General features: G+C 45.5%; 1 protein-coding gene across 2 annotated transcripts; it reads right to left on the reverse strand.

Moving 5' to 3' along the window:
- Positions 1–3,466: 3,466 nt before the first annotated feature.
- LOC125528552 (RNA polymerase I specific transcription initiation factor RRN3 protein) lies at positions 3,467–10,583 on the reverse strand. Of its 2 annotated transcripts, XM_087532957.1 has the most exons (17): positions 10,187–10,341; positions 9,364–9,539; positions 9,152–9,256; positions 8,429–8,533; positions 8,269–8,340; positions 8,114–8,185; positions 7,794–8,030; positions 7,240–7,350; positions 7,036–7,155; positions 6,848–6,946; positions 6,241–6,309; positions 5,987–6,093; positions 5,488–5,571; positions 5,308–5,401; positions 4,715–4,834; positions 4,386–4,570; positions 3,467–4,102 (listed from the first exon to the last, which is right to left on the reverse strand). In XM_087532957.1, the coding sequence occupies exons 3-17, from the start codon at positions 9,176–9,178 to the stop codon at positions 3,784–3,786; spliced, it is 1,821 nt and encodes a 606-aa protein (XP_087389083.1). In that variant the 5' UTR covers positions 9,179–9,256; positions 9,364–9,539; positions 10,187–10,341; the 3' UTR covers positions 3,467–3,783. The 2 variants fall into 2 exon arrangements, with proteins under 2 accessions (XP_087389083.1, XP_087389082.1); XM_087532956.1 differs by lacking the exons at positions 9,152–9,256; positions 9,364–9,539 and adding an exon at positions 10,427–10,583.
- Between the last annotated feature and the right edge of the window lie 2,959 nt (positions 10,584–13,542).

A 13,542-nucleotide genomic window follows, 5' to 3' on the forward strand; every position in this document is an offset into this window, starting at 1 on the left:
GGTGCTCCTTTTCTGTCCTTTTTTTTGTGGAATTAGCAAAGGTCACCCAAGAGTCAACTGGCCAGGACAAGACCGGTCAGAACTACCAGCAGATCAATCAGACGAAAAGCTAGCCAAAGGAGAATAACCACGATCTGAAGCAGTAGACACCCGGACGTGAAACGGCAACAGCGAGCGCGGACAACCGCGTAAGACAGCAGCAGCGCGGACGGGGCCGGCGGCCGGCAGCAGCGGCGCAGACGGGACCGGCGGCCGGTGGTGCCGCAGAAGGTAGCAGCGGCACGGACGAGGCCGGCGGCCGGCAGCAGCGGCGCAGACGGGGACGGTGGCCGGTGGCCGGCAGCAGCGGCGCAGACGGGAACGGCGGCCGGTGGTGCCGCAGAAGGTAGCAGCGGCACGGGCGAGGCCGGCGGCCGGCAGCAACGGCGTGGAACTTGGAGGAAGACCAGCGGCCAGCAGCTGGATCGATTGGGACCAAGTCCAATAGGATCCAACACTAGCGCTGAATCGATTCACAGTGGCTACCTAGCTTGGATGGGAAGCTCCTGTAGGTGGAGATGGACGCAAGCAAAAGAAAAGCACGGGCCGGTAGGAAAGAGAACAACTGCGGCCGTGGAGGAGATTGGATCGGGAGCAGCACGAGTTGTGCGTGCGCAAAAAAGTACCTAGAGCTCTAATACCATGTTGAGAATAGCAACTTGTATTATTAGGAGACCAAAGCCAACATATATACACATACATGAGGATGCCAAAAGGCTACAAGAGAATGCAAAAGAGACTAGAATGTGAAAGGCCAAAGGACATCAATAATATAACTCTAACACAAGCTACCTAAGACACCTTTGAAATTGTTTTCTCTGCTTGTGTGTTTATCAACTATTGCGCAGGCCTTCTGAAGGGATCAGACCGTGAGGCAATGGAGCGGGGTGCACATATGCTTAGGGGCAGCACCAGCAACATGATGAGGATCTACGCTGCGGCCGCGGATGACTCGGCGACGATCTAAAGAAGAAATTGCACCGCTCCCCCTTTCTTCTTCTGCCTTCAGTTCCCTGATAGTTGATGTTCTTTTGTACTGGTCTTGATGTTCCTCTGCTCCTGAGTGAGCATTTGGTTTGCTCAACTATGGAGCTGGTTTCTGGACTTATTACGTGGTTTTTTTTATGAGTATTAGGTGTCGTCGGGTTTTCGTCCCATAGCAGGTGTCTCGTAGGCGAGTTCCTGTGATGGGTTTCCCAACGGTGCTTTGAACTCGCTTTCCCCTTTCCCGTCTCTTTCTAACTCTTGGTTTAGGAACTTTGTATTTCCGTTATTCAGTTAATGGAAAGGGGTTATGCTCTGTTCAGAAAAAAGATGAACGGTAACAACATCTACAACCTAGCGCCTTAAACCGATCTCAAACATTTGGATGGAAGACCCGATCATTGACCAGTCAAAATAATCGACTCACCTAGGCGTCTCAACCTAGTCTCAAACACCCTGCTGATCAGCGCCCCTCGTATCCAGCCCAATTCAGGGGCGGATATGGGGCGGCCCGGGTACGTCCGCCATGTCAGACTAACGACCGGGTCCACACGTAATCGTCTGGAAACCCAATGGTCTAACGGGTGTCTCCTTCGGTGAGGGTGTGAACGTCGTGTGGCACCGCTCCGGCTCACCGCCCGAGGGCCAAGATCCAGCTATTTAAGCCATCTGGTGTCCCCGGTCCTAGCCACATCCACTTCCTCCCTCTCCACGCCGCCAGCCTGAGCCCATTCACTTCTCTCCCTTCCTGCTTCCCTCTTCCTTCGCCATGGCCCGGCAGAAGAAGACCACCTGCCGTATGCTAACACCGGAGCGGCATTTCTAGTTGCTTGAGGAGATCTGGGATAGGCGTGCCACCCGGATCGCAGAGGGCTTGCCTCCGGACTCGTCGGGGCTGTGGAGGAGGAGTCGAAGCAATGACCGAAGACCATGGAGGGGGCGGATCCAATGGAGGAGGAGGCGGCATCGCCGGAGGAGGAGCCGCGGCCGGTTGCCTGCTTTGCCATGGCGGACGACATGGCGGAGTTTGAGATCGCCCAAGCGGCGGAGATGGCAGAGCAGACCGTCATCCTGGAGTCCATCTAGGGTGAGGCCTATGTAGAGGCCAACCGATGGTTCATCCGGCAAGAACGGACGGAGACCGACGTGCTTTTCATGGAACTGGAGGCCGAGGACAATGCGGAGGAGCCGGAGTTGCAGATGCCGCTCATGTACCCAGAGCTGGGCACGGAGATTGTGGACATACAATGAGTAGGCTAGGATACACTTTAGTTGATCTATGTAGTGTGTGGATTTTTTTTTTCTATTTTGCATGGTTTGTATGATTTAAGATTTTAAGTATGAGGTCTTCGAATCAGAGAACGCAATTTGACGGCTGTTCGGTCACTGCCCACAGACGCCTGGGCGCGCCCACAAGCGTTTGAGGACAATGGTTTGGTGTCCATGGTTGTAGATGCTCTAATGGTAAAGACCAACCTTCAGTCAGTAAAATGTCTGATGCGGGGGACAAAATGACTCGATTCTATGTCAAGTTGTTAGATTCATTTCTAAAAATCACGTTGGAGCTCGAGCATTATGAACCCTTTCTTTTTTAAGTTAAAAAAACTGATTTTTTAAGGTTTGAAAAACATCTGGATTTTTGTGTACCTGCATGTGTAGAAAAGTAGTATAGTTGTGCAAAATTTCATCAATAAACGTGCTTGCATGTGAGAAAACCAAAAAAAATAAAAATACATGCAAAAGTATGGGTTTGTTTTTGCTGATTTTGGGCTGAAAATTTGTCTATTTTGTGCAGCGTATAATATATTGTATTTTTGAATGAAAATCAACAGATACTTAGAGCGCATGCATATTTATGTATTTGCGTAGAAAAATCAACTGTTTTTGAACTTTTAAGCTCCCGTGCTCCAAAAATCCGCTGTAGATTCACTTGTACTACTGCTAGGCCTGAATCCAGACGAGGGCGAGAAGTAGTATGCGTGCATCATCGCCGCACAAACTCAATTACTACAGGTGAACGTGATCGGAGCTGTCATTGCATTGGAATCCCCAACAAGAGTTTCAGTGCTGAATTTTGATTCTAATTTTAACCCAAATTTTGAATAATAAATTACAAGTACCATTTTGCCAGCCTACTTTTAAAAATATATATGAATATGTTTTTCATGAAATATAACTCGTATCTTGTTACAAAAATTTCTAGTCAATTTTGACCTCATAATTCAAAGACTAAAGAGCCCGAACAAAGTGCGTATAATTCGCATTGATAACTATTACACCATGTTGCTATCTGCCTGATGAAATTAATCTTGGCGTCATTTACAAAATTCCAAATGTGTAAAAAGAAAAGGCAATTGCACTGCTCTTATATTATAGGGCGAATAGTAAAACGCTCTTATATAATGGGACGGACAGGTACATACAACGAAAACAACCACACACAAAAAATCAACAGGACATATCACTGCTCATGCCGATGTTGTTCCAGTGAGGGAACCTGTTGACAAACCGTTCTACATCAGAACATGATCGTCATACTCATACAAGCCTAGCGGCAGTATATATATAATCTTACAACCACTCAACTACGTTTTCTAACATCTGTACTTCACACTTTCAACCCAAAAATTTCGAACTACTTGGGCTGAATACACTGCAAATGAATGGGTTGTTTGACCCCACTACAAACTAAGCGCCCCGTATCAGTTTGACAGTCATACCCTCCTTGTACAGCCCCAAGTATCAATCTGTTTCTTCCATCTATGGTGAATCTCCTGACATGGCCCACCGCGACTGAGGGCTCGTCGAAGGTCTGATCCTCGCGGGCATGCTGAGGCCGCCGTCGCTGTCCATGGCCATCTGGTGTAAGAAAGAGTGGTGCGGGGTTATAGACATCTTGTTCATCGAGTACTCCAAGTCGTCGTCGTCACTGTTGATATCTATCTCGACATGATCATCCAAGCTGCCAACATTCATCTCAGGGGCGTCAAGGTCCTCGAGCTCGTCATCATCGTCGTCGGTGTCGTCGCTATACGTTGTCTTGACCATGGACCAGAACTCGAAATTCGGACGGATATATCTGCAGGCACAGGTGGAGCAAAACTGTGAGTATAACGAGGACAACTAGCTAGACAAGTCCAACAATACACTGCAAACGACTGTTCTCCACACAGATAACAGAAACTAAAATCCCAAACAGTTTTGTCAAAGTATAATTCTTCTTCTGAAGCCTAAGGGGAGTCCAACAATGACATGGCTTGCTAGACATTCCCATCAACAGAGCACAAACAATGCAAAGAGCAGTTGGTTTATTGCCGCTGTAGTAGGCTTCAAAAGTAAAAAAAAAAGTCAGTGGTGCAAACCTGTCAGATTCTTTTAGCAGGTAAGGATCAAATGGGAAGAACATGTCAAGTCTATTGATTCCTCCAAAAGTCCTGGACAAATCAGATTCAATTGCATCTTCAGCTGCTGGATCCACAAATGCAGCAACCAATCCGGCAACCTTGGCCTGTCTCAGAAACTCGTTTACTATTGAAGGCAAGCACACCTAGGATATCAAAGGACACTGTGAATTGCCAAAATAGCATAGTATTGCCAGTTAATAACTCCAAGCATCAAAATGTAGCCACTCATGGAGATACCTAAAGAGGGTATATTATCAAAGGAGGCAGAGAGTGCATGTCATACAAACCTTTAGAGGTTCTAGTCGGTGGCGAAACAGAAATCCAAAAGGCATGTGAAACAGATCTGATTTAAGATTTGGATAATCCATAATAGATCTCAAGCGAAAGCAAAGGACATACATCACAGCCTGCAGATTAAGAAATATATGAAAATAAATGCTTAGAGAGAGTGATGAAAATACTGGAAAAACACTTACTCCCTCCGTTCACTTTTGCAAGTCATTTCAGACAACTGAAAATGGACTGCTTTGCACACTGTCTGAAATGTCTTCAAGGCCTTATAAAAGTGAACAGAGGGAGTACTAACAATAAATGTATGTAGCACCAAGGTTGTCAGAATCGTGATTCTGAATCGGATCGGAAGTCTGATGGCAGGATCGCAAATCGTAGAATCTTAACTACCAGGATCATAAAAACGTAGATTCTATGAACCAAAATCGTAGAATCAGAGGGCTTAGTTTGGATCGTAAAGTCGTAGAATCGTACAATAGAATCGCGATTCTGACAACCTTGTGTAGCACACAAATTTGGCGACCAGAGACCCCCCCCCCCCACCCCCCCACAATCAATGTCATTAAAGAAACACAATGGCATAACTAACCTGGCAGGTCGCGTAAAATAATTGATGATTTGGAATCGGTGTGGCCTCTCTCTTGCTCTGATGGTCACAATAGTCAACGCACCAATCTACTAATCTGTGTAAAGCAAATAAAGTTACTTTCAGATCTCAGAACAAACATCAGGCAAGTCATAAATAGATGAATTTCTAGAGGGCACCCACTTTTTGAGTATAGTAACAACCGTATCAGCAGAAATAAACCTTGCCCGAGACAAATAGCTTCCAACATATGAAACTGCAGACATTCTGCACTTCAAAACATAAGTGGTAATTAGTGCTTCTTCAACCCGTACAAAAGCTTAGGCTATAAATCGGAATCATAACAGACTATACTACACTGTAGCAACAGAAAATATGAGGGGTGTATTATGAATTGTCTATGTAAACACTTCCTGCCAAATTTGTTGCAACTTGGCAAAAAGCCATGTCTATGACAGGTGGTTGGAAGATCCAAGAAGTGTGGATCGCCACAACTGTTGTCACAATGCAAACACCAGCCAGGATTGTCAAAAAGCCAAACATGAGTGAAGCAAAGTGTGGCGACAAACCAAAGATTCTACCAATCATCACATGTAAAGCAAGTTGTGATCACAGCTATAACACATGACATATAAATAGAAGTGATGTGCATACAGTGTATGCCTCACATGCTAAGACATACCTTGAAATTGGATCCTCTTTCTTCTCCGTAACAATGTCGGTAAGAAAAACAGCAAAATCCTCACCAAGGGTTTTAGGATCCAGTGAGCAGGTATAGAACATGATAAACTGCAAACAACGGCAGGCAAAGCCAAATTAAAAGGAAGGTGAAGCGATAAGCAATTGAGAAAACATGAAGGTGAATAAAACTCAATACGATCATGAAAGCCCGGTGAATCTAGTTTACACATACACCAAATAACAGTGAATCCTGACCTGGGCAAATTTTGATCTGTGGACTCTCAGCAGAGATGCTCGAAATATAGTTTTCAGAATGACAAATTCCTGTCCAGTTCAAAAAAGAACATGAGAAGTGACAAATACAAAAAAAATAACATTCAGCTTTAACAGTTAATTTCCTTATTTATTACTCCCTTAAGTTCACAAAAAAAGGATGGCGTTTTGGACATTGACACGGTCTTCAAGATTTAACTATGACAACTAATTTCCTTTTTTAGCGTTGACCACTAATTTCTACTAGCGTATATGCATAAGACCCTATAAAACTACAATATTTTAGAGCTACTTTTTGAGACAAATATATACATATGATTTTCATGTTTCCAATGTACTACCTCTGTACCAAAATATAAGACGTTTTTGTAGGCTAAACTAGCCTAAAAGATGTCTTATATTTTGACATGGAGGGAGTATTTAAATCAATACTGGCAGTCAAATCTTCAAAAGTTTGACTGAAGATATGTCCAAAACGCCACTTGCTCGTGAACTGGAGCGAGTGGAAGAATTAAATTAGGGATGCTAAAATATGACAACAGATTTTTTTTCTGCAAAGACCTGGATAAACTGCATAGCACATACTCACCTTATATAGGCACTGACGATCTAATGACTTCAGGTGCTCACATACAACAACCATTAAACCATCAAGCTTTTCAGCACATGCATTTCCTCCAAAACAGACCTAAACAACAAAATCAGAGTTCAAGTTGGCAATTTTTTTATAAAACTACTCGATTAGTTAGGCAGAAATTTTAAGTATAGCTCCCAAACCTTTGTTCCTGCTTGTCCAAAGCCATCCCCATCATCATCGGCATCCAAATCTTCAAGTTCCATTTCAAATATACCTTTGTCATGTTCCTCTTGAAGAATATCTTCCCAGGTTATATTAACCTGAAAAGTTCACCAATCAACTAACGAGGTCAAGAATCAGTTGAGACCTTGCAAGGTAGACTAGTAGTGAAAAAAGAAGCATACATCCAATTCTGTAAGAAGATCAACAACTTTGGCCAGCAAAATAGCTCCGATAAGATCCCCCATTCTGTCAGTATCTAGTCCCAACATGCACTCGACAAACGAGATCATCTTCTGCAAAAGGCATTACCAGAAAGTAAGAAATGATGCTCTATGAATAATGAGCAAAGTCGTCGGCTAAATTGTCAGCATATAAGTGAAAAAAATCAGGAAGCATAAATTGTCAACAAAAGCTGATAGGCCAAGTAGTCAAATGCCAACTATCACTTGATATAGAAGAAGCTTTCAAGATAAGGTCATCGCACAAACATACAGAAGCTAAAATGATGGCAAATTGGCATTTATATTTAATAAAATCTGCAGTGTTGTTGAAAGGATGTAGCCGTGTAGAATCTAAGGATTTATGGTTAACTAGGATGTCAACTGGGGAGACCAAGACCCCTTTTCAGCATTTGTGTGTTGTTTGACTAGCATTAATTCAAGCTAATTAGGAGAAGCGACTCAGAGAACTCAACGGACGATGAAAACAGAAAATATATTATAGAGTTCACACTTACAGCTTTGTTATCGAATAACTTCGGCATACTCCGATCTATTATATCCCTTAACATCCTTGGTGCTAAGGGTACAGTGTCGGAGATCGTTTTCAAACTCTCACACAGATAAGAAAAAATATCCTTCTTCCTCGAGACTGCCCATGGAGGCACCTCATTGCGTTCACCAACAATAGGCGGAGTAAAGTTGTTCACAAGCACCTGCAAACATTCTCTGAGATACTGATCTGCCACTGCAGCCTGGATGGACAAATAATCAATTAGTTACAGACACTCATAAGCAGATCATGCAGGAAACAATGTAAGTGCTATTAGAAGAATACCAATCTGGTTAATAGGTCCAATAAAGCAACCATTGTATCTCTTTGCAAGTACCAGATGCGGACGCTAAATATCTGAAATGGATGTTTTTTTGTGATGAGATCCAACTCGACAAACCAAATGGAGATGTAAGAGTAAGTAGTCAATATGAGATTACATTGTTCAAAAGTGAATGATGGTACATGATGTCTATTTTGGATACTGCATCTGACAATGCCTTCAAATATGTCTGGAAAAATAGGCAATATGTGCATTTTATCAGAAGTGATGTCAAGTACAAAAAATGGTAGGATAGACTAACAAGATCAATGTCTTACCACATACAAAGCCTCATCGTCGGCACTCTTTCTCTTGCTAGTGTCTAGAGTTTTTAACATCTTCTCATATTGCTCCATATCACGCGGGTCAACTAGAAACGGCTCCTGAATCAAAGATAAAGGGTGTGAACGGTTCAAAAGGCATTCTTGAGATATATATTGTTGATTGATGGCACACGACAAAAACCATGGCCGGAATGGACTCCTCTAGTATGGGATCAAGCTAGCGGGTGAATTACTCGATAAGCAGAGTGAGGACAGGAACGGGTTTTCACAACATAAATCACCCATAAATAACAAGGTTGTATCTCCAGCGAGTACAGTATGACAGTCACTCTCGATAGAATGCGATAGTCACTCTCGGTAGAATGCATATATGCCGCAATAAGATCAGATTGAAGAAATTACTCAATAAGCGGTCAGACAGGAAAGAATTTCAAAGAATGCCCATAAACAACATAAGTATAGTTCTATCTAGTGAGTCGGTTATGGACTTATGCCAGTCCTCCATAAAATGCATATCTACAGAAATATTAAGTACTTCCAAAAAAAGGTAATGCCTTAGGCTGAATAAATCTAATTGTTCGCTGGCAGAAACATGCGACATCTGGAAGCTCCTTGGTGATTTTCAGGTACGAATAGAAGAAATAACATGCGCCCTGCTGCCTAACCCACAAATTGAAATTGGCACTCAAAAAAATGCATCCATAGGAAAATAATCACCTTACAATTATACAAACTCTCACCCATCTGGCATAGTCTCTCACATCTTCAATAACAGCCTTGAATCTCAAACTTGAACCCATTACTAGATGTCTCGATATTATTCTGAAGAAATGCATTATTTATAAAATGGTAAACAAATGCATTTATTATCTTTGATCTCAATAGTACACAACGGATGGCCTGAATGTGTAAGGGATGAACGCAAGCACCTGGCTCCCCAAATTGACTTCAATACACGCAACAGAAGTGAACAAGGTATATCATGGGGTCCAGAACTCCAGAAGGTCCCAGAACCCCCATGTCTTCTCCACATAGGAAGGATATGCCTTCACAATCATTGCATGCTCTGCCTTTGCCCGAGCAGTCCCAGGAAAGAAGGTGGAAGCTGTATATCAGATTAGATTTTTACTCGTGCCTGACCTCCAGAGAGTAACAACAGCAATTTCAACTAAATTTTTTAAAAAGTCAGTATCATGACACCATCAAATTGGACATTAAGCATTCCAATGAATTGAACGCAGGTCGTGTTCAACAGATTCTCACATTTGGTCATTATGTAAAAGTTATATTATTATTATTATTACCCATAACAGCATCTCCGAAGTTTGCAAGTCATGTCCTACCTCTGTTTCAAGGCATGCTTTAGTATAGTACCATACCTGAAGTGCTAAACCATTCGTTGGCAGAGGGGTTTCCCAATAGGACTGCCAATTTAAGGGGGCTTTTCAGTAAGATAGGAGACTGTATAGCTTTGACTGATTTCTAAAGTCACGGAGTTAAGTTATTTCGGCTCCTTGATTGCAACCGACGCTCAAATGGGGGGAATTTAGGGTCTAAAGTACCAGCTAAAACGCCAAATTACTAGCGAGCGCGATTCAAGCTAAAACGCGAATGTTCGAGGCTAACGATCCAGCAAACAAACGAGCGTTTCCCCTAATCACGGCATCCGCAGGAATCGCCGGTCTCGCGTCACTCGGATTAAAAAAAATATATGCAAACAGAGAACAAAAGGTTGCTGGAGCTACGACGCACCATCCGCACGGACTGGAGCACGTGCTCCACGAGCCGGAAGGCCACGGCGTCGCGGATGACCCCCGCCTCCTCCGCCATGTCGTCGCGCCGCAGCTCGGCCACCATCACCTCCTCGCCCCGCGGCCTGCCTGGGAGATGTATCGCGCTTGGAATCCCTGGAGAGAAGGTAGAAAATCCGGAGCCCGGTGAGCGCGGGGAGCTAAGAGGGCGGAGGCGGGGGGGACGGGGGTGGGGGCTCACCGGCTCGCCGAGAGGGGGGAGGGCGGCGGCGTGGAGGCGGCGGCGAGGCGAGGCGAGGCGGGAGGTCTCTAGGGTTTTTGCGGGGGGCGAAGCGAGAGAGAGGGAGCGGTGGAGACAGGCGGGACTTTATTCCAACTGGTGACACGTGGCGATGGAGGCGGGTTTTTTGGTTCGGGTTCGCATCCGCTTACCCGCGTCCTGGTTTCCTAGTGGGTCGGGTCGTGGATAAGGGGTCACGCGAAGCCGGGGCGTGTACGCGACGGAGCGGACGCCGCGTTGTGAAGGGCGACGGCGGCAGACGGGGAGAGACGGCAGCGAAGCGATTTTTCCTTTTTCTAGTCGCGAGCGTTAGGGCATCTCCAACGGATGCTGAAAATTTTGATGGCCCGAAAAATTTTAGTCGAGGAAAGAGGAGATTTTTAGGCACCAACAAAAAAAACAAAAAAGTTTCTGCTTTTTCAACAGCTTTAATTCAAAACTGGTGCCTTAAAATTTGAAAAACAATTTAAACATGAGATTCAACGGTGGGGAGGCACGGAGGCGGATCTGACTATGCCGGGCGCCGAGCTTGATTTTGGCTGGTGAAAGTCGCTGGAGGCTGAGGAAAGGCGGTGAGGGGCGGGGCAGGGGACAGAGGGGCGACGTGGGTGCGGCCAACTCCGGTGGCGCAGTGTCGCCCGGGCGACGATAGTTTCGGACAGAGTCACAACTCGGCGGCCTATAGTGGTGTAGCGGTGACCATTTCGATCGATGGAGGGGAGGGGAACGGTCGAAATCGGGAGGAATCGAAAGTGTCGTTCCCAGCTTTGGCGACAGGGCAGGGGTCACAGTGGACATCTCGGGCACCAAATCTTGCAGGCTTTCAAGTTAATATAAATGAGCATTTGAGGTATAGGATTACATGACCGGGTGGTGTCCATGTTCACGGACGGATATTGTGTCTCTATTTTAGGAGACGGCGTTGGAGATGCCCTGACAGAAGTGTTTAGAATCATGCAACTATTGAAAGCTTTTTTCAACTCTAATTGATCCAAACGGCAGTCTTTGAAGCACAATGGCTGTTTTTAGACATTATATGGAAAGTTTTTCGAATCCTGTAGCCGTTGGATGCTCTTTTACTCTAAGTGACACACATTTTTGTTGGCACAAAGGTTTTTTTTTTAAGGAAGACAATCATGGCTAACCTTATTGGAAATTGAAAAATGTTTACTACATCGTTCACAAGCTCACTGACAATAAAATCAGGAGGCTCAACAATCAACTAATCGAACTCTTATCACAGTAACTGAAATGAGCTAGCACATAAGCCATTTGATTACAAGAACAAGAACAATGTTAATATGACCTTTCCAATCATTTGAATGAAAGTTTTTGGCGTTAAGGCTATTTTTAGACATTAATGGAAAGTATTTCAAATTGGTGGTCGATCTGCTATTCAACCGGTCGCATCGTGCGTCGTTAGATGGGGGACCAAATCTGACCCTAAAAAAACACAATCGCATCAATCAGTTTGTGTGTCGTCGGATCGGGACCAATGTGTCATCAGACACTGCTTTGCGTCGATCAACCAATCCAACACAGGATCGGTCTACTCCCACGTCGTACGAGCAAACCATGTCAGTCGTCCAATATCATACCTCATCCTTGTACGCAGCTCCCCTCCCCCAAAGAAGGGAAATAATATTTGGCGAATGGCAGAAATGTTTTCCCTTCCCAGGAACGTGCTCGTGGTCGGATGCGTCGCCCAAATCTTGGAGCAGGGAGAGGAGGCGCATCAGCTTTAGAAAGCCGTTCGCTGGGAACAAAAGCAGCATGAACGCTCCTCTGTCCAATTTAAATACATTATAACTAAGCATCCTTCCTGCCCTCCCAGGCTATTAGCGTTTGTAGCCGTCGGATCAACACTTTTAAGCGTTTTTAATCGTCCGATTATCACGTACGCTCGGTTCGCTCGCTACGAACGAGCGCTACCGTGACGGGCCGCTACTCTGGCGACAATTTTGGGCGTCCGCTGTTAAATTGAGCCTAATGGGCCTGAGCTGTCTATTTACGTGCATCAAAAGGAGCTGGACTCTCCATGCAACCCTCGTTCTGCTCGCAAGGTCGCAACCCTAGCGTGGCGGCGGATGATGGGACGATGCACGACTCCCGTGGCGGCGGCGCTAGGCTCCGACGACATAAGGACCTCCTTCATGCTGACCTCTCATGCCGACCTCTCATGCCCTCCCGCCATTGGTGCCGCTGACCACAACCTCGAGCAACGGCGTTCACCGTGAGACATGATTTGCCGGAAGGCGGCACCAGTAGATCCGGCGTCCCGGACAACTGCCGTCCAAAGGCAGGGTGAACACACTCCCGAGCAGGTGTGCCTCTTTCTCTTTCTCCTCTGCTCTGATCTAACACCCGTCGCTGAGGTTGCCTTCTCTTGTGCGCTCCTCTGTCTTTCTATTGTTCCCGTGGGGATTGGTTGGTTGGTTAGTCCTGTGGGTTCTGCAAGTGCGATTCCTTCCTTGATCGTTGGGACGGCTCGGGATTCCGTTCCTTGTTTACTGGACGATATAAGGACATTGGAAATATTTGTTTTCGATGAACACAAATTTTCAGCATCAGATGTGCTGTTGACTGGCTTAAAAACCATTTGTACTTCTCTATATATATATATATATGCCATATGCGTGATGAGTCGAGGCGTTTATGAAAAGTTTGAATAATTCAGCGTGGCCGCCGCCGCCGCCACTATCGATGCCACGAGATCCCTCTATCGCCAGAGCAACGAAGACACCCCAGGCGGCAGGTACACACATCCACGACATCCCTGTATCGCCCGGGCTACGAAGACACCCCCGGCGGGAGGTACACATCGGACACGCACGAGGATTCGGCAGACTGCAAGAAGAAGAAGGCGATGGTGGGCGAGTCGCCGCCGCAGGCCTGGTCCAGCTTCTTTCTACGCCATATTTGAACTTCTCAGCAGCCCCATTGCTGGATCCTATGTCGACCGAGTACCCGATCAGCAAGATACGATCGCGCGTCATATGATCTCTGGGCGCGATCGAAATGCAGGCAACATCGATCGCTAGCTGATGGAGTCACGGCGGGTCACCGTGTCTACAATA

The sequence above is a fragment of the Triticum urartu genome, chromosome 7A, assembly GCF_056163025.1.
Source record: "Triticum urartu cultivar PI428250 chromosome 7A, HENAU_Tu73, whole genome shotgun sequence".
Classification (NCBI taxonomy): domain Eukaryota; kingdom Viridiplantae; phylum Streptophyta; class Magnoliopsida; order Poales; family Poaceae; genus Triticum; species Triticum urartu.

Excerpts from the sequence above, each read along its gene's own strand:
- LOC125528552 (XM_087532956.1), bottom strand. The coding sequence starts at position 10,291 with ATGGTGGCCGAGCTGCGGCGCGACGACATGGCGGAGGAGGCGGGGGTC. Across the intron at positions 8,031-8,113 it reads TGGACCTATTAACCAGATTG|GCTGCAGTGGCAGATCAGTA; the intron begins GTATTCTTCTAA and ends TTGTCCATCCAG. Across the intron at positions 7,156-7,239 it reads ATCTTCTTACAGAATTGGAT|GTTAATATAACCTGGGAAGA; the intron begins GTATGCTTCTTT and ends TGAACTTTTCAG.